At 33.3% G+C, this 25781-nt stretch overlaps 3 protein-coding genes across 4 annotated transcripts; 2 read left to right on the forward strand and 1 right to left on the reverse strand.

The window, feature by feature from the left end:
• Positions 1-2314: 2314 nt before the first annotated feature.
• LOC143627065 (signal peptide peptidase-like) lies at positions 2315-7069 on the forward strand. 2 transcript variants are annotated; one of them, XM_077096963.1, is made up of 13 exons: positions 2315-2466; positions 2554-2651; positions 3799-3862; positions 3985-4100; positions 4185-4336; positions 4429-4514; positions 4617-4744; positions 4925-4975; positions 5052-5138; positions 5232-5301; positions 5415-5551; positions 6000-6077; positions 6825-7069. In XM_077096963.1, the coding sequence occupies exons 3-13, from the start codon at positions 3823-3825 to the stop codon at positions 6903-6905; spliced, it is 1026 nt and encodes a 341-aa protein (XP_076953078.1). In that variant the 5' UTR covers positions 2315-2466; positions 2554-2651; positions 3799-3822; the 3' UTR covers positions 6906-7069. The 2 variants fall into 2 exon arrangements, with proteins under 2 accessions (XP_076953078.1, XP_076953085.1); XM_077096970.1 differs by lacking the exon at positions 2554-2651 and having other exon boundaries at positions 2340-2466.
• A 5713-nt stretch (positions 7070-12782) lies between these two features.
• On the forward strand, positions 12783-19801 carry LOC143628626 (pyrophosphate--fructose 6-phosphate 1-phosphotransferase subunit alpha-like). Its single transcript, XM_077098167.1, has 19 exons — positions 12783-12921; positions 15307-15479; positions 15630-15742; positions 15843-15917; positions 16006-16119; positions 16209-16276; positions 16379-16462; positions 16633-16686; positions 16886-16966; positions 17045-17138; positions 17344-17417; positions 17547-17657; positions 17737-17781; positions 17867-17923; positions 18009-18113; positions 18401-18517; positions 18618-18727; positions 18803-18968; positions 19452-19801. Exons 1-19 carry the CDS (start codon positions 12832-12834, stop codon positions 19563-19565), a joined length of 1845 nt encoding a protein of 614 aa, XP_076954282.1. The 5' UTR covers positions 12783-12831; the 3' UTR covers positions 19566-19801.
• Positions 19802-22806: 3005 nt separating this feature from the next.
• Positions 22807-24240, reverse strand: LOC143627080 (AT-hook motif nuclear-localized protein 27-like). The gene is made up of 2 exons (XM_077096983.1): positions 23867-24240; positions 22807-23215 (listed from the first exon to the last, which is right to left on the reverse strand). The coding sequence occupies exons 1-2, from the start codon at positions 24231-24233 to the stop codon at positions 22839-22841; spliced, it is 744 nt and encodes a 247-aa protein (XP_076953098.1). The 5' UTR covers positions 24234-24240; the 3' UTR covers positions 22807-22838.
• Positions 24241-25781: the final 1541 nt, after the last annotated feature.

The following is a 25781-nucleotide window of genomic DNA, read 5'->3' on the forward strand; positions in this document are numbered from 1 at the left end:
ATATAATAAGCTAAGACTACATGTTATGGCTTCACACCCCAGCCACGTAGGCTGTTAACAAGGCATAACACTTATGACTTAACCGTGGGCGTTAAATGAGAGAGCGCTAGCCCTTTAGCAGGCCTTAGAGGGGCGATGTTGTTGGGTACATTCCAATCAACCAATCACACTTTTTTCTTTTATTTAATTCTTAGTTAAATACTGTGTTAGTTAGAATCCCATTGCATACGTGGCAGAGCCCTTAGAGCATTATGCACTTTTTAGGTATTTTGAACAGCAAGGAAATGTGAGATAACCGTAGGTTATCATTTAATATTTATATAAAAATATTTTCAAGCAAATTATAACCCTTACAAGCAATTTTTCATATGTTGTTAGGAATGATTTGCTCAAAAAAAATTTCGAACTGTAAACTTTTATAAGCAAGTAAAAAACACCTACAATACCACCAAGCTACCTCCAAAACACGGAGACCACCAAGAAAGAGAAAATACAATTACATGAAAACAAAATTACACCAATTCGACCAACTTATTGATCAACATTTAGACATATTCTTGAACCAACGAAAACCAAGAGATTTTATGCCACCAATAATGTCCTCCACCTTAACCTCGCTTCCTTCGAGAACCTTATCATTTCTCGCTTTCCAAATACTCCAACAAGCAATAATGATGATCCCATGAAAAGCTTCTTTCTTTACATCTCCAAGCTTGATGGACTTGTGAAACTCTAAGAGGTCTCTAACTGAAAAACTATAAATATAAAATATGCTATGTCGTAATATGTTATAATAACATGTTAGTGTGATATTACAACACGTAATGAACACACAACATGAAGATAATGCTCCTACTAATGCATGACCTAACAAGTAACAACCAAGGATATAAAAAGCAATACACTAAAACTATTAACACAAGTGATACCATAATATGTGAAAACTATTAATGTGTAACCCTATTTTCATAAGTAAAAAATAAATTAGTTAAATAAATCTTTCTTACGATGTAGTTGCAGATTATACATGTGTTGTCTACTATAGGATTCTCAAAAAAAAAAAAAAAAAAAAAAACTTTTACTTTACGACTACAATTTTCATTTTCATTTTCATTTTCATTTCAAGTATGGCAATGAAGCCAACATAAATTTTGCTTAGTTGGGTTGTAACACAACCCAAACAGGACAACTCATCCCAAAAAACTAGTATGATGAGTGAGAGAGTCAATTTCGTCTATAAATATCACATTTGTTGCTCATCAACCGACGCAGTACAATTCACATACTTTGAAATGGATTAAATCCATAACATTTGACCTTCTGAAGGTTTGGTTCTCTCTAAGGTACCATTCCGGGTTTGGTTTAGATACAATTTTTACAACCCACACAGGATAATCATCCCAAAAGACTAGTCTTGTAGGTGTCGTTAGCCACTTGGTGTATAAACCCCATATTTATTGCATTGGTTTCATTCTGTAACATATGATTTAGTAAATGAGCATATGTTATGATACTTGATGCTATAGGTGTGACACAACCCAGCTACAGCTAAAAGATCAGTTGATGGAGAAATACTACGACTAATATGTGATGCATAAAATCACCACACAGACCACTAGATAGGGATGCCTATGATCAACACTGAACATAATTCATCATCACTAGTATCGTCTATCAACGGTTGGATCCCACAAACACCATTTGCTTTACCATATCTTGCCATTAGGTCACTTGTTTGCCATCTTCATTAAATACATATAATCACATACGAGAAATAAAGCAAAAAAACATAAACTACTTCTAAACATGGGTAAACCTACGACCATTACTAGATAACATAATTAAAACATAGAAAAAAAAAACCGTGAAATACATAAAAACAATAAAATGCATAAATTCGTTGCTGCCTAATTATTGTTCAACTCACGTGTATATTGAATCAGGTCAGAAGCCACACACAAAGAAACTAATCCAAGGTGGAAAACTAAGTCATTAATTAATCGATGACTATTTACTTTAGAACAACCACTAAGTCCTCTATCACTAAAGTCTCGGATTAAATAGGTCGTGAAAATATCACCATATCAACCTATCAAAACTCATATCGTGTTCAAGTTTATGTATCATATACGACACAATCTTCACATTTACATCAAATTTGACCGCAAACGTAACGCATTTAATAAAAAGATATTATTTTAAACTTACTTTTCAAAAAAAAGTAAAACAAATCAATATATGATCAATTAACCATAAACCATCATCAATGCAATAACATTAATAATAATAATAATATTATTACATTCCGTTACAATTTATGTTATAATAAAGTCTTATAAATGACTTCAAGTATATGTTTTGACTAGACGAAGACATAAGGGTTACAATTACCCTCTAAACCCTCACACAACTCCGGCATACTCTCCGGCGACCGCCGATTCTCACATCCTTCCGTCATACACGCCGGTAATTTCAAAACCCACAATTTAATTTCACCGTTTATTACTTTAATTACTGAATTCTGAATTTGTGCCCTAATTTGCTCATTTTCAGACGGAAACTGAAATTGACTTCGATCGATCGATTAATTGGTTAATTGATCAACCGATCCGGTGTATCTATCTGGGTTTGTTATTATCTTGGAAGCTACGGTGGGTTTTGTTATGGGTTTTGTTTTTTTTGTGAAATTGGGGTTAGGGTTTTGGTAATTGAACTTGATTTTGGGTTAAATTTGTTGGCTTTTGGTGTTTTGATTGAGTTTTTTGACTTGATTTGCTGTTTTGTTTTGGATCTGAATGTGATTGTGTTAGAGGTGGAGGGGTGTGCTGAAAAATCCGGAACCGAGCCCGAATTATCGTAAAATGTGTACCCGAAAGCCGAAATATATGAGTTTTCGGATTCGGGGTTGGATTGGCATTTTAGAAATTATTGTTTATATTTTAAATATTGGATAATAATGTTTATTAAAAATTTTAGATATTTCGGATGGAGAATTATAATTTATAAAAACATTGGATTTGTTTGCATAGTAATTAGTTTACATGTATTATTTTTGGCAATTTTTCCTTTTAAATTTTTAAGAGGCGAACTTCAGTTTCTGTTGATGAGAGGTGAATATTATTGTTCTTTATAGTTCATATTGTTAAATTTGAGATTTTTGGTTAAACCTGTTCATAATTTTCTCTTATTTGACTATTGATGTGGGAATTTCGTTATTAGGCAAATGCATTTGTATTATATTCATATTATATTCGAGAAGACGTTAAATGAGTTTTGATGCACCGATAGTTACTCGAATGCATTCTAATGGACTATTGACTGCATTGAACTTACTAGTTACGTGCATTACATTAACCTATGCTGTAAATAGTTTATGGTTATTAAGTTCTTTACATCATAACTCGAAGCCTTGAACTTGACTAGTGAGGTCATGTTTGCTAGTAGTTATTCAACATTAACATTTGGTGCATGGAAGTTTGCTTTGTGTCTTCTTGAGCTTAATACGAGTATTAGACAAATATTTTTGCTAATTATGATATACTCAAGTTAATGGTAAGTAAGAAAAATTGTCGAAAAACTAAACCAAATATGAAAGGAGTAAACTTTTACGAGTGTAATTTCTTATAATTTGTTTAAATTTTGGTAGAAGGATTGATGTTTACAACCGTTAAATGAGTTTATGGATATTATTAGGGGAGCCCTGGAGACACAAATTGTTTACAACCGTTAACAGTGAAGTTTTCTTTTACCTACCGTATTGTTTATTGTTTTTCACCTTCAGTGAAACGTGTGTTGCAGACTCTGCTATCAGCTAGTTTGACGATGAAGAGTGGTGAGAGAGCTGCAAATATTGCACTAGCAGGTTTTGTTTTATTTCTTATTGAAATTACATCTATGATATTATTATTTATGATATTATTTTTTCTGCAATTTGTATTTGTTCTTAGTTATATTATAATCTATTATTGCATTTTTGGATTGCAGGTCTAACGCTAGCACCGCTAGTTTTGAAGGTTGACCCAAATATAAATGTTATTTTGACCGCATGCCTCACTGTTTTTGTGGGCTGTTACCGTTCTGTCAAGTCAACACCTCCGACTGTAATTATAAAGCCTCCTGTTCAGATTCTTTTTTTTTCAAGTTTTTATCATATATTTGCTTAAAAACATATATTTTTTCCACAGGAGACGATGTCGAATGCACATGCCATGCGTTTCCCTCTAGTTGGCAGCGCAATGTTGTTGTCTTTGTTCTTGCTGTTTAAGTTCTTGTCAAAAGACCTGGTCAACGCGGTCTTGACTTGCTACTTCTTTGTGCTTGGCATCCTCGCACTCGCGTATGTTTATATATATATATCATGAAATCTAATTCTTTTATTAGTACATTAAGCAAGTTAGCTAATCAGTATCTGTTAAACTTGTATTGCAGGGCGACACTCTTGCCTGCAATTAGGCGGTTTTTACCTACCAAGTGGAATGAAGATGTTCTCCATTGGCATTTCCCGTATTTTAAATGTATGCATTCTTTATCCATTAATTTCCTTTGTCATCAGTTAATATTAATGCTTTTTAATCTGTCTTCGTATTATATGGTATATTTTTCTATGTATTAAACAGCTCTAGACGTTGAGTTCACAAGGTCTCAAGTCGTTGCAGCAATTCCTGGGGCTTTTTTTTGTGTGTGGTATGTTGCAAAGAAGCATTGGCTCGCTAACAATATCTTGGGACTTGCATTCTGCATTCAGGTTTGATCACATTCGTAATATTTTGAAGAAAAAACATATATTAGTTGTTCTAAATAAAGCTATCAACTTTCTTAATTTTAAATAAAGCCATCAACTTTCTTAATCTTTTGTTATTTGTTCAGCTTTTTGCCTTGATTTTTAGATTAATATGACAAGTTACAATTTTTGTATATATTGCAGGGAATTGAAATGCTTTCTCTCGGCTCATTCACAACTGGTGGCATTCTGTTGGTAAGGAAGATTCTTTTTTTTTTCTTTTTTTGTGAATAATTTTAATATTAGCATGAAACATGATTAAAATTTGCAGGTTGGACTCTTTTTCTATGATATATTCTGGGTCTTCTTTACTCCAGTTATGGTCAGCGTTGCCAAGTCATTTGATGCACCTATAAAGGTAATGTATAACTATTATACTAATATGCTATGATTTACTGTTGGAATTGACGGTTCGTATTATCTTATATACTTGTTTGTTTTCTATTTTCAGCTTCTATTCCCAACAGGTGTCACTGAACGTCCATTTTCTATGCTCGGTTTAGGTGACATTGTTATCCCAGGTATGCCATATTTTTACTGATTTTATTATATATAAAAGCTGCATGCTTTATTTGTTTTTATTTATAAAAGCTGCATGCTTTATTTGTTTACATATTTTTATATTTGTGATCAGGCATATTTGTAGCATTGGCACTGAGATTTGACGTGTCAAGAGGGAGAAATAACCAATACTTCAAGAGTGCTTTCTTGGGGTATGCGGTCGGTGTGGTGGTTACTATTATTGTCATGAACTGGTTTCAAGCTGCACAGGTTGGTAACTTTATACTTTACTTCGTAGTTTTGTTAAATTTTCATACAAGTCCTTGGTCTTCGTTTTACGTGATTAAAAATTATAACTTGACGATTTAGTCCCACACCGATTTGGCATAGATGAAGCTAGATACATACTCTTGGATGGCCTACAAAATAGTATCAACGTTCGGGAGTTCGGAAATTTTGATGCCTTAAAAAATTTAAAGTAGTTGGGTAGCTTTAATGTTGTATACGGCTGCGTGTGCTAGTACATTATATTCTTAATTTTTTAACAATTACCTTTTTGTTAGTTTCAAAAGTCTATGGTTTTAATCATGACAAATATAAAGTTCCAGGACGTGTTAGTATTCAGTGAAAGTCCATAAGGATTTTTCAACATTTATTTATTTATATCTATTATTTTTTTATGAATGCATGTACTAATCCAACATTGGTTTTGTTTCAGCCTGCTCTGTTATATATCGTACCAGGTGTTATTGGGTTCTTGGGTGCTCATTGCATTTGGAACGGGGAAGTCAAACCGGTAAGCGTTTATCTGTACATTAAACTTAATTTCATGCGCGTGTGCCATGCTTCTAGAAGATTTGTAGCTGAGGTGGCAAAAATTGAAAAAGTTTTATATCAGAAAAAGTTATAAATTATATAATATGGGTTGGTTTCCTTTTAAGAACTCCAAAAAAGTTTACTTTTTGGAACTCTTAACCAAACATTTTTTTAATTATTTTCATATATTAACATTATTTGAGAGTAGTTTTATCATATTTTATATATTATTTTTTATTACATATATAATCACAAGTTTACATGTGTAAATTTTTTTTAGATATGTGTAAAAAATTATTAGCATGATTGTAATCGTAAATATGCATACATCATCATCATCATCATCATCATCATCATCATCGTACTCAGTATATCCCACCAATAGCAATGCTATGGTAGGGTCTAAGGAGAGTAAGATGTAGACAGCCTTACCTCTATCCCATAGGGATAGAGAGGGTAAATATGCATACAGAAAGTAATAAAACTACACTAAAATAGTATTAATATACCAAAAAGAATTTTTATTTAAAGTTGGTCATTAAAGAGTTCTTAAAGTTCTTAAATAATTTAGGAGTTCTGTATTAATATTTAGTTTTTAGTGACTTAGAAAGTTATATGTATAAATAACATTGGTTGACAAAATCGTTCCATCATAAATAAACGTGTCGAAACAACTTGTTATTATAAACTTGCAGCATTCTAATCTTGTGGTTTTGATCTTTGGCAGTTGTTGGAGTTTGACGAGTCTAAGACGGCTGGTAGCGGTGATGGCGTTGCAGATGAGGATAAAGGCAAGAAAGTAGAGTGAGAAATGAGTTTACAAAATACAGTTATTTGCGGTAGGAGAAACTATGTTTTAGTTTTTTTTTTTTATATACTTCTTTTAATGGCATTGTAACCCTAATCTTTTGGTTAACTTATGCTATAGACTTTTTGAGTTAATGTTTTTTTCTGGCATTTTAGCTTTGATTTTTATTAAATGATCACATATCCACCCTTAGCCCTCTAGATATTAGAGGTGAGCAATAACTGAATCGTTAGCCGAAACCTACGAAATCGAACAGAAAAAACCGAATTGCATCAAACTCTTCATTTTTTTTCTTCATATTTTCAAGCCTTTTTTCCTCTATTTCATGTATTATATGTATTATTTGTTTAATGCTATCATTTTCATGTATTTATATCTTTATTTCATGTATTTATACATTCATTTCATGTATTTTTAAGCAAAATTTTAGCCCAAGTTTAATATTGGTAATTAACCGAACCGTGCGCACCCCTAATGGATATAACATTACCGATCCGGATTTAGGTAATCGAGTTGTTTAAAATTATACATCTAACGAATATGCCCCTAACCATGTTTGGTTCTAGTTAATTGGTGCCTGCAATTGATAATCAGTTTTGAGTAAAGAAAAGTAGAAAACTTAGACAACTTGTAATGGGGCGTTGGTCACACCCCATGACACAAACCAATTGACCAATGCGTCAAAAAAGATGTGTGACCGTGGTCATGTAGCTATGGAGCATTGATGTGAACTGTTTCAAAATAAATTAGATGTGTTTTTAATTAAAAATAATCTAGCGTCTTCCAATAAAAAAAATTAACACTTTATACATTTCAAAGCCATTTTTTAACGATAAAAAAAACTTATATTAAAACTCTAGCAAGGAGCTAGAAACGCTAAAAAATTTACAAAAAAAAAAAACAATAAAATAAGATCAAACAACTAGCGTTCTACCCTTATATTAAACATAATATTTCTGAATTTTAACAAACCTTTAGCCCATGAATCCAAACAACGCATATTAGTTTTTATTTTTTTGTATGTGTTAGTTTTTTCATTTAATTTATAAAGTTCTCTTTAATCAATTTTCTTTGAAATGAAAATAGTCATGTTCAAACCTAAAACATAAAAACATAAAATTAAAAATAATAATTCCACAATAGTTGTTTCTTTGTCAACCGATGGTTACACCTATCCAAGTGAGTTGTAGATGATGGGAGTGACTGAATACGTGACAATGTGGTCAAAGCCATAGCCTTATGCGGAAAGAGTCACACCAATCAGATGTACTTGAAGAGAGAAACTAGTAATTTTATGGTTACATAATCATATAAACATCCCGTTTGAAGTAATAAATATTATTTATTAACACGTTTTTTAATTTTCTCTATTTGAAAACACTTTAGCTCTACATGAATTATATAGTATACTTTATGCTAATGATGATATAGATGATAAAGACAACTAGTTTTTTATTATGATATTATGACATTCAATTTTGATTATATTAGAAAGATGAGTTGGTAAAAGGCAAAAGTAAAAAACAAAAATAGAAAAGAACAAGAATAAAAAATTAAGGATGAGGTCATATTATCAGTGGGTTCAAGTTCAATATCTGGATTTAATGTCCAAATCTTGCAAATATAACATTAGCCCAAACTGGCCCATATCAAATAAAGTCATTAGCCTTTATGATCCACTCTATATAAAAGGGAATATCTCTACGAAGATGCTTTTTCCTTATTGTCTCAAAAGTATATTCGTCCCTACTCTCTCTCTTAGACCTGTAGGGCTGACAATTCGTGTTTTAACAGGTAAGAAGCGACGCGCGTAACACAAACATTAAACATGAATACGACTAATTTAGCTACTTCATATGTCATGACTATAAAACAGTTTTAAGTTTTGTGACGTAAGTGATGGATAATTTATATTTTACAGTATGTTTGCTTTATGCCTAGTGTGTGGCGGTGTTTGTGGCATGTTTGCTAACGTGGCAAGACTTGGCGTCCATTTCACCTTAACCACAAGTCCACAACGTATAGTTTTACAATTATATTTCTATACACACTTATACTTTAAATATGTTTTCATCGTTTATTAAAATCTAGTGACTTGAGTATCAAAGGGTGTTCAGGGAGCTCCGTTTACGATTCACCTTCTAACAAGTTCTTTCATGTTGCAATTCGGCTTTGGATGTGTACTTGACCCGGATTTGAATGTGACAACAATATATCTCTTTGAAGGAAGTTGGAATTAGAATGAGAGAAAACGGAAACTTGAATAACATAACATGTAACACAAAATATGCATTATTGGTATATTGATTAACATACTCAAATATATAAGTTATATACTTAGCCAATACGCAACAAACACAAAACTATCTGATCAGAGAGAACTTCACAAATAGTGTTAAACATGTTGTGTTCGTGTGTCAAGCCCAACACGAGCCATAAATGATGACACAAACCCAAACAACATGTTAGACTATGAAGCCGAACATGACAAACATCTGTAGGTTGACACAACATGACAAAATTTATAAATAAATATCTACTTCTTTTTGCCTATGATTACTATAGACCACAAACTTAAAACTAAAAATACAAACGTGTACAAAACAATTACAATTTAATTTAAAATTAAAATGAGACGCCAATATCTTTTCTAACTTAAACATTACAATGTTAAAAATCATTTTCTCAAACTAACAGATTTAAACTATCAACCAGTAAACATGAGTACACGAAAACACATATTAAGCTAAACATGAAAAACTTGTGTTCACCCACGTAATTCCTTGGGCGTCCCAAGCAAACCATACTTCTCTCACCAAAGCGGACATCGGTCGAGGAGTTGAGAAAGCGTCTGAAACACAAGGGGGAAAGGAAAAGCAAAGCTTCGGCTTCCTCGAAAAAAGTCATGAGAAAATTGTAAACGAAGCTTACATTACCTAACCTAAAAATATCGTGCATGTTTTTGCGGACCAACTCCTAACTTCCTTGATAGAGCAGTGTACGCTGTTCAAAAAGCTCGAAGCTCCAAGCGCGGGCTCGTGGCTCGCTCGATAAAAGCTCGAATAAAACTAGCTAAAAAAAACTTGATTTGAAACATTTTGAGTTGAGTTTGCTCATTTTTGTAATCAAGCTCGGCTCGATCATGGCTCGGCTCGTTGGCTCGATTTAACTCTCGTTTAGCTTCAGAATCAAGCTAGAGCCTTAGCTGAGATGCCTCGTTTAATTTCAAGCCCAAGCTCGAAACCACCCTGGCTCGACTCGGGCTCGACTCATGGTTGACGTCACGATTCCAACCCAAACCCGTTTATACTAAACCGAAACCGATAAAATTACCAACAACTCAGGAGTATTGTGTTGTTGGTGGTCCAAAACTCCCAAACAAAAAGTATCCCTTCTTTTAAAGCAAAAGCCCAAAGTATTATCAGTTGGTGAATTCGCCCATCGAGCGGCCCTTCTTTTAACCTACCACCAGTAGCCCTACACCACCTACTCTATACACTCATACTCTCTCGGTGAAGAAACCAAAGTTATTGTAATATCTGAATTTTTCATATAATAATTATAATAGCTAAATTTTATGATAATAAAATAAGATGATTATTTAAATGATTATGGTTTAATGGAAATTGTATTGAATTTAGAACTTCGTTGGGAACTCAAATTTGATGTGTAATCAAATGGTATTAGAGATAAGATAATATATATACGTGGGTTAACTTGTTAACGATATATATATATATACATATATATATATTATCACTTATGATTTGAGTAAAGATACCATTAAGTAGAATTTGAATATTATTATTGTAGTATATCGTTGCAAACTCATATAAATAAACAATTTAAATAAATAGATAGATAATAAGCACACCTAATCCTAAAATTTCAAGATATAATTTTTGAACTAGTCTTATCACCTCCAAGTACATCTATGCAAAGCTACAACAAACTCACTATATTCATCAGGATGAACCTCTTGTTAATCACCTTCTTTTTAGACATATATATACTCTCAACACATATTGCTCTCATGAAAACGATAAACAACTCTGCCACCATCAATCGTTTTTTTTTTCCACTCCGGTTCTGTCGCCCCAAGTCACCGGCCTTCGTTTGTTGTTGATTGCACAACCATCTAGAATGCTGGAGTCTCCGTCAACTATCTCGAGTCTGTTTGGTTCATGAACATGTCGTCGGGGTCTCCGTGTTACCCACCACCCTGCGTCGTGTTCGGATTTGTTTATGTTGAACTACTATGACGGAGGTGAGAATTCGGATCCACGCTAATCCCATCTATTTGTTTCTGTCCGGCGATGCAAACCTTGTTTAACTAAAATATTAATGTTGTCGTAATAATGGTTTTGTATAGTGGGAAATTACCTTGTCAAACTGTGTACTGTTAACATTTGTTTGTAAGTACCTACACGTGCATGTATTCATGACTTTAGTATCTTGTCTAGTAGTTCTTTGGAACATGACGTGTATAAACAACTAAGTTCTCAATTGAATATACTAGCTAACACCTATTTATTTTCGAATGTAATTTATATTAATAGATAAATTAACTAGAAGGTTAATTGATTTATTTAAGGGTTTTTTTTATAATAAAAGCAATACTTAGATCATAAATATATATAAGGTTCTCCATCGCCGGATCATTGGTTAACCAACGAACAAGAAAACTAATTTGATGTTTCACGAATCCGAGTTGTTAGATATAATTAAAGTGTAGGGTCTTGATCAAATTAAGGGGGCTCGTTCATTTTTGCTTTGCTAATTTAAGGTACGGTTTCTGGTTTCTTTCACTCATAGTATAAATTATATTCTGTTACTTCATAGTACGGATTCTGTTTTTCTTCACTCATAGTATTGGTTCTAGTCCATTTTATATTCGATGTCCGTCACTTCGTAGTGCGGATTTTTGTTATCTAGTTTGGTTTATTCGTATGATATGGTTATATTAATTTTATAGCATGCAATAGGTTATATACATTTTGAATTCATTATTGCATGTTCCTATTTAAATATCTTTTAGTTATACGACTTTAGTTCAGTACTCTGTTACCCGAGCATTTCTGACTTGTCGTTGGGGCGTCAACGACATGGCACTTATCGTGACAGTGCGTAATCAAAGTTCACGGCGTCTCTGAAAGTACTCATGTAGTACCTTGGCCACTTAGAGGCGTATAGATCGATCTTAGCTCCGACTACTGACTCCTGACTTCTGTTTGAGATGGAACAATGTGTGCACGCCACCCACACCGTCTCCTTGGTGCATGGAATAGCTAGCTGTGTACCCCTCTGTTTAGGCTCTGGGTGCTTCCGTATTACACGACCTATTTATTTTAACATCATCGTCGTGTATTTTAGTAATTATATTTTGTTTCGCTATATTTCTGGTCCGTTTTGATATGTGTATACGCATTTGGTTAAATTTGAGTATATTCAGATTACGTCCCGATCGTGTATCGGATTATGTTTCGCATTTAATTATAGTTCGGTCTAAAACGCGGTTTTATATCCGCAATAGTTTCAGTTTTATTTCAGTATGTGTTTTGTCTTATGTATGCCTTAACCTGTACTATTGTTCTCTCCGTTACTGGGCAATTTTTGGCTCAACCGTATTTTCTTGTTTGTGTCTGTCTTATTTGCTAACAAGTAATTCGGGAAATCGGGGAGATCAATGATGAGAGTAAAATGAAGCTCAAGAATAAGGACTTGATTTAATTTTCTTTAAGCATTTAATAAATTTGACTTAGAATTTCTTTCAGTGTTTTTAACTCTTTTGGTTGCCATGGGATTCTTTTCATTTCATTTAAATGGTTTTTGTTGGTCTATGATATCTGTAACAGTGACACGTCGGCATGCAGTTATAGTTTATAATATAAACGCTACGTTCATCTAATCAACAAACCTACTCGTCATGGATTCGGATTACGGCGTTCCACGCGAGCTATCGGATCTGCAGAAGAACCAATCTCTCTACACGCCGGAGCTTCCGCCGTGTCTTCAGGTAGTCATTTTCAACTTGTTTTAAACTTAGATCACGAGTTACGGAAGTTATACACGTTATTAACTGTTTATTTGTTAGATTTGAATGTATATATGTATGTATCTGTTGACGTTATATTGATTTTAACGTGTTTGAAGCTTGTAAGTTGTGGATCGAAGCTAGGTTTAGTGTTTATAGCTTTCGAATATTCGGTGTTTAGCGATTCTATTCGAGTAGATGAAGTTGTAAAGTGAAAAGTGCAGTGGAATTGTAGATCCGACGTGTATAGATTCGTGTTTTTTGTTTTTTTGATTGCTTTGTGAATATTCTGTTATTCAGTTTGATTGCTTTAAATGTTTTTAATTAGCTTTTGGATATATTATGATTTTAATGTTGCTTGATAAAATGAAGCTGATGCTTTGACTTATTTATATCAGCATGTTTGACTGCTTTAAATGTTCTAAATAGTTTTTGAGTTTTATGATAGTGTTTAAATTAGTTTTTGAATATTATGATTTTAATGTTGCTTGACAAAATGTAGCAGATGATTTTGACTTATTTATGGAGTGATGCATGTATGAGTCACTGCTTTAAATGTTTAAGATAGCTTTTGAATTTTATGATTTTGTTGTTGTTTTGACATAATGAAGCAGATGTTTGACTTTGTATCGTTTACTTTTTTTGACTACTGATTTGAATACATGTGCGCATGCGTCGGTTGGCATTTTAACGATTTTGACGCGTTTGAAGTTCGTAAGTCGTGGATCGTATATTGAGTCTAGGTTTAGTGTTTGTAGGTTTTGGGTATTCGGTGTTTAATGATTTGATGAGATGAGACTGTATAGTGAAGTGGATTAGTAGATCTGACGTGTATAGATTCGTGTTTTTGCTTTTTTGATTGCTTTGTGAATATTCTGTTATTCAGTTTGACTGTTTTAAATGTTTGATTAGCTTTTGAATTTTATGATTTTGATGCTGTTTGACAAAATGAAGCAGATGTGTGACTGGCTTAAATGTTTGAAATAGATTTTGAACATAATGATTTTGATGTTTTGACAAATTGAAGTAGGTGTTTGACTTATCTGCAGAGTGATGTGGCATTGACTTTTGTTGACTACTGTTATGAATATATGTATGCATGTGTCTGTTGATATTGCATCAATGTTGACGTGTTTGAAGTTCGTAAGTCGTGGATCATAAATCGAATCTAGGTTTATTGATGAACCTGTAAAGTGAAGTAGAATAGTAGATCTGACGTGTATAAATTTATTCAGTTTGACTGTTTTAAATGTTTGATATTGCTTTTGAATTTTATGATTTTGATGCTGTTTGACAAAACGAAGCAGATGTGTGACTGGTTTAAATGTTTGAAATTGATTTTGAACATAATGATTTTGATGTTGTTTTGACAAATTAAAGTAGGTGTTTGACTTATCTGCAGAGTGATGTGGCATTGACTTTTGTTGACTACTGTTATGAATATATGTATGCATGTGTCTGTTGATATTGTATCAATGTTGACGTGTTTGAAGTTCGTAAGTCGTGGATCATAAATCGAATCTAGGTTTAGTGATGAACCTGTAAAGTGAAGTAGAATAGTAGATCTGACGTGTATAGATTTATTCAGTTTGACTGTTTTAAATGTTTGATATAGCTTTTGAATTTTATGATTTTGATGATGTTTGACAAAACGAAGCAGATGTGTGACTGGTTTAAATGTTTGAAATAGATTTTGAACATAATGATTTTGATGTTTTGACAAATTGAAGTAGGTGTTTGACTTATTTGCAGAGTGTTGTGGCATTGACTTTTGTTGACTACTGTTATGAATATATGTATGCATGTGTCTGTTGATTTTTATCAATGTTGACGTGTTTGAAGTTCGTAAGTCGTGGATCATAAATCGAATCAAGGTTTAGTGATGAACCTGTAAAGTGAAGTAGAATAGTAGATCTGACGTGTATAGATTTGTGTTTTTGCTATTTTGTATGCTTTGTGAATATTCTATTATTCAGTTTGACTGTTTTAAATGTTTGAAATAGCTTTTGAATTGTATGATTTTGGTGTTGTTTGACAAAATAAAGCAGATGTTTGACTCTTTTCTAGAGTGCTTCAGTCTGACTGCTTCAAATGTTTAAATAGCTTTTGAACCATATTATTGTTGTTATTTGACATAACGAAGATGTTTTAACTTTTTTTCTATAGTGGTGTATTGTTGAATTTTTTCACTACTGATTTTTAGTTGGTTGTTTTTATTTAGATGTGTATTTAGGTTTTTGTTTGGATGTGGATTTGTCCTGGAGTGGAAATTATCAGTTTTGAATGTTTTTGTTTATATGCTATATTTATTATGATCTTCGATTATATATCAGGCTTAAGAACGATGATTTATGAATTTGTGCACAGGGAACAACTGTGAGAGTAGAATTTGGTGATGCAACTGCTGCAGCTGATCCTTCTGGTGCTCATGCTATTGAGCGATCGTTTCCTTTGACTTATGGTCAACCTTTGGCCCATTTTTTCAGAGAAAAATCTAAAACAGCCAATGCTCAGACCATTAGCGAGCATCCTGCAGTAAGGTATAATGCTCAGACTATTACAATTCACATACTAAATTTACCAAGAAATGTTATTTTATTTTATGATTTGTATTCTTAATAGAAGTTATATATTGTATTTTTATGATTTTGAGCTATCTTGACGTTTTTGCTTACTATCTTCTTGTTCAGGGTTGGATTAGTTTTCTGTGGTAGACAATCTCCTGGAGGACACAATGTTGTTTGGGGACTTCATGAAGCTCTCAAAATTCACAACCCTAAAAGTGTTCTGCTTGGATTTCTAGGTAAATTACATTTTCTAAGCTTCTTTTCATTTGGGTGATTAATTATTTAGTGGAGCTTTTGATTTTTACCCCTTAATAATTGTGTTATGCGTTTAACTAGGTGGTTCTGAAGGTTTATTTGCTCAAAAAACTCTTGAGATCACAGACGATATTCTTGCAACCTACAAAAATCAAGGTAGTTATAAGAAATATGTAGTTTTGTGATTATGATTCTATCTTTCTATTGAAGGAATTTCATTATTGGTTATTTTATTATTTCAAAGGTGGTTATGATTTATTGGGACGAACCAAGGATCAAATCCGCACCAAGGAACAAGTGAATTCCGCATTGGCAGCATGCAAGGATTTGAAATTGGATGGCTTAGTGATTGTTGGAGGTATATATCAAATGTGAATACAAATAAACTGCTATAAACTATAAACTTTGTTTTATGTTGTTTACTAACTAACCATGGTTTGCTTGAAGGGGTAACTTCTAACACAGATGCTGCTCAGCTTGCTGAGACTTTTGCAGAAGCAAAATGCACTACAAAGGTAGTTGTTTGTGTCCTAATTTGCTATACAGATCTCTGATACACTAAGACTTCTTTTATGTTGTTAGATAAGTAATTATTGAAATTGTTTTTAATTTCACAGGTGGTTGGAGTACCCGTGACCTTGAATGGTGATCTTAAAAATCAGTTTGTTGAAGCAAATGTTGGTTTTGATACTATTTGCAAGGTATATACTATTTGCAAGTTAAGATTATTATTATGGAAATAAAAATGTACTGCTTTTATTACTGGCAACTGCTCAAGTTCTTTATGGATACCGGATACAAATGCCCTTTTGTGATTATTGTAAAAATTTTATACAATATTTTTGTGGTCACTGAATTGTTTTTATTTTAGGTGAACTCTCAACTCATCAGTAACGTCTGCACAGATGCTCTTTCTGCTGAAAAGGTGAATATTCAATTAATATAATTTCAATATTCTTGGGTACACAGGCATTGTTCACTGATATTGGAGGTGGCAATTTTGTACCATTTACTTAAAATGGCTGATTTGTTCTTGCCACATCTATTCAATATCATGATATAGCTACTTCACCTGTTTTTAACCAAACACTAGCTAAAATCTAATCCTTTTAATTTCTTTGCAGTATTACTACTTTATCCGACTCATGGGCAGGAAAGCATCTCATGTTGCTGTGGAATGCACACTTCAGTCCCATCCTAACTTGGTGCATTTTCATCTCCTTCAATTTTAATTTCCTTTTTTTGAATATTTTTTTATTAAACTTTTATATTTTCTTATGTAGGTTATTCTTGCTGAAGAAGTTGCTGCTTCAAAGCTTACCATTTTTGACATAACCAAACAGATTTGTGATGCCGTGCAAGCCAGGGCAGAGCAAGGCGAGTTTTTCCTCAAAACTGATCAAATAGTATTTTAACAACAATAAGATTATTGTGTTTGTAGTTAATATATTAACATGTGAATTATATTTTGGAAAATAATACAAATGGATATAAGTATCGATCCTTACGGTTGACCTGATTGTTGTTAATATGGCGGAGGTGATAAACATTAGCATATCCTTTAATATTTGTTTATCTTCAGGCAAGAATCATGGTGTCATTCTACTTCCAGAAGGGCTTATAGAAAGCATTCCCGAAGTTTATGCGCTGTTACAGGTAAACTAAATACTAATTCTTTTAACTCTGGAGTTTCTTTCTTTCTGGTCGCTGATACAAAATCTTTTCTGTTTTAAAATGAAATTACTTACAATTTTCTGGCCTCATATTTCACTTATATCTTTTCAGGAAATTCATAGCCTTCTTCGACAAGGTGTTTCTGCTGATAAAATATCCACCCAACTGTCACCTTGGGCGTCTGCCTTGTTTGAATTTATGCCTCCATTTATCAGGAAACAGGTCTGTTTTAAACACAGTTTTGAATTTGTGCCTCTTTTTTCTAATGTCGGAACTCGTATAATTTTTTCATTTGTTACAGATTCTTTTGTATCCCGAGTCAGATGATTCCGCCCAGCTGTCTCAGGTACTTCATCGCAAACCTTCATGACTTCATAATGTATTTGTAAACCGTGTTTCTTACATTAGTCATTGCATACATTATTTCTCAGATTGAAACTGAGAAGCTTCTTGCTGAGCTTGTGGAAGCAGAGATTAATAAGCGACTGGTATGATTGTACTTAGAATTTATAAGATCTTTATGTATATATAAATTTTAATCACACTTATGTATATCTTTTAATATGTTAACAGAAAGAAGGAACCTACAAGGGGAAGAAATTTAATGCCATATGTCACTTTTTTGGCTACCAAGCCCGTGGTTCTTTGCCATCAAAGTTTGACTGTGACTATGCATATGTAAGATAATTTACTTAATCTAACACTAACTGATCAAAATGGGTTGTGTCAAAATGCACGACTCTTTTCCACGAGTTGAAGCAGTTTAGGCAAAAGTTAACATGCTGAATAATGTTACAAAAGTTAACACTGTTTCAACAATAAACGTATTTTAATAAAATGATTTAAGAGGCTCTAAGCATTTGTTATTACTTTCAGTGCCCTTCATGGTTTACATGTGATTGTAATTACCGTCTCAACTAAATATCAACTATTGATTAACTAAATTCAAAGCATTTATATTGTAGGTTCTTGGACATATCAGTTACCAAATTTTGGCTGCTGGTTTAAATGGTTATATGGCAACTGTCACGAACCTCAAAAGTCCTTCAAACAAATGGCGCTGTGGTGCTGCTCCAATAACAGTAGGGTTTATCTTTATTATTATTTTTTCTGTTTTATTATTATTTAATTATGTGGAATATAGTGGACTAAGGATATCTTACTTTTGACTGGACATTCTAGGCTATGATGACTGTCAAGCATTATGGTCACGGGTCAGGGTCAGGGGCTTCAACACTTGGGAAACCTGTAATTCATCCTGCTACCGTAGATCTAAGAGGCAAAGTATACGAGTACGTGAAAATTATTTATATTTTTGTAAGGATTCTAAATAGAGGGAATTATCTGAATTGTGGTGATTGGTGCAGGCTGCTTAGACAAAATGCAACAAGATTTTTGATGGATGATATTTACAGAAACCCCGGGCCCCTTCAGTTTGACGGGCCAGGTGCCGATTCTAAAGCTGTCAGCTTGTGTGTAGAGGACTTGGATTACATGGGCCGGATTAAGGAATTGAATGAATATCTTGAAAAGGTATATACTCTTCTAAAAATTGAAAATTAAGCGCTCGGGATGGGTCAAAATGGGTCGGTTTTGGTTGACCCAAAACATTAGTGGTCCAATTTATTTTTAATACCAAATAGTGTCAATTATGATTACAAAAATTAATTTGTATATATTTATAATTATAGTTCTTTATGCATTTCATTTAACGTTATTTGGTAACTTTTATCATAAATTTTTGTATAATATATTCTTTTAATTATATGTTTTTTATATTAAATAAAAGTTATTATACAAATTATAGAAACACATAAATATAAGTTATAGGCTTGTATAGGCTCATGAGCCTGTATGTGAAGTTTGGGCTGAAGCTCGTTTTTTAAATGAGCTTCAATTTAAGCTCGTGCTCGTGTACGCCTGGCTTGTTTTGATCTTAAGGGGATCGATCTTAGTGGCTCACCAGCGGCTCAACATTTTAACTCATCATTTGATATTATTCTTTAACTTGTACAGGTGAGAACAATTGTGAAACCTGGTTGTTCTCAGGATGTTCTAAAAGCTGCTTTGAGTGCGATGTCATCTGTGACCGACATTCTTTCAGTCATGACCTCACAACGTCTGGAGTAAGTTATACCCCACGTGTGTCGCTGATCTGGCAAAACCAACTCTGTCGTGCTTCCTCAACTCAATACTCAGGACCCTCTTTCAGATTTCCTTTATATTGTGAGAGTTTCTTTTTTAATATTTGAAGGCAAACAGTTAGATTTCTGTTTCTTGTTCGTCGTCGTTTAAGTTTGTTTTTGTTTTTGGGTCTTGTTTGTGGAAGCTTTATAATGAGAAATAACGGTTGGTGTTTTGTTGAATCGGGAAACCTTTTTGGTCTTGTTGGTAACAAGCTGGGTTATTGTGAGCGGCAATTTAGGTTCTCAGGAAGATAAAACATACAAGGTATCATATATTTTGACTGTTTATAGTAGGGTCACCGGTCACGTAGATCTCTCTATAAATAATGTCAGTAAGCAAACATAAATAAAAATTGTTAGCACCCGATTCTTCATTTTAGTTTAGAAACACAAAACGGGTGAGGTTGCTACCTCACCAATAGCATGTGTCCCGAATGGGTAACCTTTGCAAGATCCAAACGACAAACGCTTTATTACAGCTCCAGGAAGATGATAGAAATGACATTGAACGCCCGCTGTTCTGAAACAGCGTTGCCATAGGGCGTGTATATATACACGTGCTTAACTCTACATAACATGACATTAAAGGATGCAGATCACATGATTTATAAGTTCAATCATAACGAATTTGAAGCTTCAATCAGATTACAATAGCCAGGAACAAAAGCATTTTAACGGATAGTAAATACCCAGCCACGAAATACAAACAATGTTCACATGTAACATATCACCACCTTCAGTTCGACTATCAAGTCCAGTTTATGTGGTATTTTATTCATGATTTTTAGTTTATATTGTATTTCTAATTACTATTATGCAAGCACTGATTCTATCTAAAAAAATGATGACGATGAAACATAAAACCACGCTAAACGAGAGACATTGTGAAAAATATGTGAAGATGACCACTGTCCACTGATTATTAGACCACCCATTGCCAAACTACCCACTAGTTTGTAACACTATTCAACATTAAAAAAAAAAATCAATCAAAATGAGGTGAACCACTTGTGATGGCAAACTCTAAGGCAAACAACTTCACCTACACATGTCACTCATTTTATGGTTCTTTTTTTTTCTTTTTTGTTTCTTCTTTTAAACTATTTATTTTAACATTTTTTCTAATAACTTTTATTAATTAAGTTTTTTAAAAATTCTAAAAACACATTCTTGTTCAGTTTTTTTTGAACACGTCGATATAAAACTTTTAAAGTTTGTAAAAAAAATTATTTTTAACCATTACCGATTTATATTATCCGCCACTTGTCAACTTTATATTGGTTCATAAGATTTTTTGGATAGAATTTATTATCCAGAAATTCTAGCATTATCTGATTATATAAATATATATTGTTTATTTTTAAATAAAGAAATTACTTTTTATATTTTTAAACACTTTTAATAAAAAAACACAACAATTATTAATAAAAAAAACAATTATAAATTATATTTATCTAATAAAAAAGTAATGAAGTTCGGTTTGTTAATGTGCATGGAAAGTTTGGTTTGGTTGGATTGGGTTTGTGGAAAAGAAAGAAATTAATTTTATAATTAAATATTGGTTTGAGTTGGTTTGTGAATGAGGGTGGTCCTAGCATCTTTCTGTAAAGCAATGATAAATTGTAAAATTTGAATTTATAGTATGAAAATTTGTGTAATTGGTATTATTAAACTTTAAATATGATAAACTACAATGGTTGAAACTCAATAAAAATGGTTAATGCTAAAAACTTTAATTTATTTATTACTATTTTTTTGACGGCGAAACTTTATATCTTTGATCTATTATTTTCAAAAATTATTATTTTATTTATTTATTTATTTATTATTCTGCCGCTTTTCTTTTTCTTTCACGGCTTTTAAGAAGAATTTAGTAGCCTCAAACCTTGAATATTGAAGTTTCTATTGACTAAGTTTTAAGGAAAACCTAAAAAATATATATTTTTAGAAATAATATAATTTAGGTTAAATATAAAAATAATAATGACACATTGCGTTACTATCATTTTCTAGAATACGTGTTATGGTCAAAGCTTTTAAATAAATTTATCATATCATATTGTTTCACATGACGCTGACCGGACCTGACAATTTACCCCTTGTCGTTAGCCCCCCCCCCCACCACCACACACACACCTTGAGCATGTTGTGGTCCTCTTATCCCTTCACTTTACTCCAGTTCACGGACGCGATTGGGCGAGCACGAGCCCACTTTACTCGCGCCAACCGTTAGCATCCACTATCTCTTCACATTACTCCCTCTCGTTGTGGCTTGTTGTGGCTCGTGTGATCAACGGGGCAGCGCGGCACCAGAGTTAGCGCCCCACACTCAGTAGCCTTGTATCTAGCTATGAAAACAATAAAAATCATGAAGAGTAAACTCTTATTTTTGTTCATGTGGTTTGATTATCTTAATCAGTTCCGTCTAAAAATGTTTCTTTTTAGCATTTTCATCATCATGATTTTTTTTCATACCATTTCAGTACAAAACACTAACCCCACTTTTTACAAGAACTTCATGAATCATCAAAGTTGTTTTCATTTTCTTTTTTTTTGGAATAACATTAAAATTGCTTTTTAAGTGGACAGAACTTAGTTCAAAACTCATGAAACAAAGCACTTTACTTCCATGATTTGTTACCATCACTTCTTTACTTTCATTTATTTACATTTATATAAAACAATAAAATTCATAAATGGTACATGAACTTTATGAACCATCAAAATTGCTTTCTAAGTGGACAAAACTTAGTTCCCCAACTCATGAAACTATGCACTTTATTTTCATGACTTGTTACCATCACTTCATTACTTTTATATCTAGCTTTGAAAACCAATTAAAAAAAATCATATATTTACTTGAACTTTAGGGCAATAGGAGTACCATAATGCGGGTATGGTACCCACATGAGAGAACACCGTCGCCTGTTATTTAATCACAAATTGGGTTACCTAAAACCGGATACCAGTAGTCTAGTACCCGAGATGAAATGTAGGTGTTGGAGTTGGAAACTCTAACTTTGTGGCTTTAATCCGTCATACTTAATTATTAATCATCTTTTATATTATATTATATTATATTATATTAATCGCTTCTTACTCGAGTTCAAATCCTCTCTCACATTGTGATATTCACTTTTCGTATTTAAACATAAGATTAATCCCAAGAAAAACAACAAAAAAACCATAATTTCAAACTTCATTATTCAAACAAATATCAATAATGAGTTCTTGAATTTGATCCCCAACCTATTACATCCCCAGAAAAAGGGTGATCGGAACCATTATTATTATTCCCGGCCACCGCGGCCGCGTTAAACACCGAAACCCCTCCCCCTCCACCGCTCGTTACTCCCGAACCCTGGGACGCCGTCGGTTGAACTTGCGCGTTACCCTCTCCACCCTCTTCCTCCGAATCCTCCACCGGAAGCCTCTCAAACACCGCATTCGCAAACGAAGCTGCTATTAGAACCACCGGAGTTGATGCTATCAACGGACCGACCGGAATCCCTCCTACTACCATCCCCTCTCCGCCAGCCAAAAATATCGACAATCCGCTTGCATTTGGGGGCGCGGGCGGCGGAAGCACCGTACCTTAAATATACCAACAAATTAGTTGTAACGTGGGGTGTACATAAAACCGAAAAACCAAATAACCAAACAGACACAAAAACAAACCGAACTTATAGATTCTTATTTTTTATTTTAAAATTTCAAGTACATTATAATAGTTTAATATTAAGTTTAATCCAAACATTTTAATAGAAATGTATAATATAATCAATCAATTACTTACTAGTAAAAATAGACCCAAATTCATTATTTCCGGCAAACCTTTTTTTTTCAGCCAACATTTTCAAGAACAATTGGCAAAACTGAAAAAGCCGAAACTGAGCCCAAACAAAAAACCTAAAAAAACCAAAATCGAAGGGTTTTTAAAAAACTCAAAACCCAACATTTCGGTTCCAACCCGAAACTGAACCGACCCAAACAAAATACCTAAAAAACAGATGCCGAACAGTTTTCAAAAACTCATAAACCGACATGTCACTTTTATTTTCGGTTTTAACCCAACACCGAACCGATCCAACAAAAAGCCTAAAAAGCAGAAAACGAACAGTTTTCAAAAACTCAAAACCCGACAATGACATTCCAATTTTCATTTCAGTTTTATCCCAAACCCGACTCAACCCGACCGACGCAACCATAACAATTTTCAAAACATTCAATTTCCAAAACCCATACCAGAAATCGAAAGAATCTCAAACCGTCCATGTAACGTGACAACATTTTTGACATCAGTCGGCTGACACAACGTGACGTCAGCCACAGTGCCTGTCCCACTAAGAACAGACACTCCTCTGCCTCTCTGTCTAGCATAGATAGAGAGGCTTTCCACAATATCCGCGCCAGCGGATATTTCAAGAACATGTGACCGAAGAGAATTCGGGGTGTCACGTTTCACAATAACTGGCGGCTTTGGCTTGTTCTTAGAGCCAGGTGGCCGCCCACGGGAGCGGCGGATTGGACCGCCGCTCCTGTCAGGTGATGGGACGTCTAGTAAGTGGTGGAGGTGGGTGGGGGTGGATTGGTGGTCGTCATAATCTGCCATGGAAGATGTTTATTATTAACGTGTCAATGTATTCATTTCATTATATGGAAGTCTTCCCATGCTTTATCTTATCCTGTATATACATATATATAAATGTGAATCTCAAATTTGACCTTATTTATTTATTTATATACTTATTTACTTTATAATATTTTATAAAGTTACTCTGATTTATATGCTGGACCACACGTCATGGCACCAAACGTTATACATAAACGCATCGACTATCCTGCGTTAGCAACATAAACGCATTGTTAACCCTATGTTATGTTATGTGGGCCGGAGAACACATCGCCGACGACCTATTGCGACTAGATTCCGGCCACGTGTCGTTATCCGATTTGTTCAGTAACACATCGTCGGTGTCCCTTACATGTCGCCGACGACGAGATACTAAAGAGACAAAGTTGGAAACTTGAATTAGAGGAGATAAATTCAGAACCTCATTCTATAAATGGACTATTTTAGGATTTTATTTTTTTTTTGTTTTTAATATTTATCATTATAGGTTTGGAGGCTAGTGAGTAGTGCGAGCTAATTTTGAATGAGTCTGAATATTGTCATCCATGTGTCGTACGTGTCATACTAATGTCTGGTTGAAAAATAGAGTCAGAGAAAGATGACTGTCATCATATTTTTGAAGAAAAGTGATTTAAAGACATAAATATTGATTTAAGCCATTCAAATTTTGATATGTTATCATAGAGATACATTTACAATTTTTGAACTAGCTCACATGATAAAGGTGCAACCATTTCATGCATCTCTTATATATGGATATGTTCGTTAAATAAATAAGCTTGTTAAATAAATAAATTAACGGTTCATGAATACCAATGAACACGCACAGTGTTTAATTCTTTAATATGATTTGACTAATTGATAATGGTTAGTGCTAAAACTTCAATTCAACTACCAAGATTATGTTGGTACCATTTTTTTAACATTCATATTCATATATGAATTTTACATATAATTAATCTCATAATACTCATATATATTTTATTGAATGATTAATAATTTTATTTAGATCTATATGATAATATTAGTCACTAAAAAGTATTAAAAACCTTTAATGAACAAACATTAACAAGCATAAACGAAGATAAACAAACACATTTTCAAACGTTTACGAACACAACTGAACGAACGTGGTCTTTGTTCATTTTCGTTCATTTAGTTAATCAGATGAAATTTCTTGTTCGTTATAAATGAACAAACATAAATGAATTTCCCATCAAACAATTTATTAAACGTCATTTACAACCCTAAATGAAAGTGACATTTCATGTTAACAATAAAAAAAATACATTCAAAGTAATTCAATCTAAATAAATTTTTATTCCAAAAAAGCTTATTTCAAATGTGAAATGACCTATTTGGTCCAGCTTCTGACCCTCCACGTCAGTCAGCTGCAACAAGATCACCGACATCCCAACCACATGATTGTGGGCCCGCCTTAATTAACGGTCCGATTATTTTGTTTTTTTAGAACGACGACTTTTGGTTAAACAAGAGAGCCTTGTTGCCCCACTCTGGTTAAACTAT

The sequence above is a fragment of the Bidens hawaiensis genome, unplaced genomic scaffold (assembly GCF_021521415.1).
Source record: "Bidens hawaiensis isolate Kalapana, Puna unplaced genomic scaffold, B.hawaiensis_p1.1 tig00000458_1, whole genome shotgun sequence".
Classification (NCBI taxonomy): domain Eukaryota; kingdom Viridiplantae; phylum Streptophyta; class Magnoliopsida; order Asterales; family Asteraceae; genus Bidens; species Bidens hawaiensis.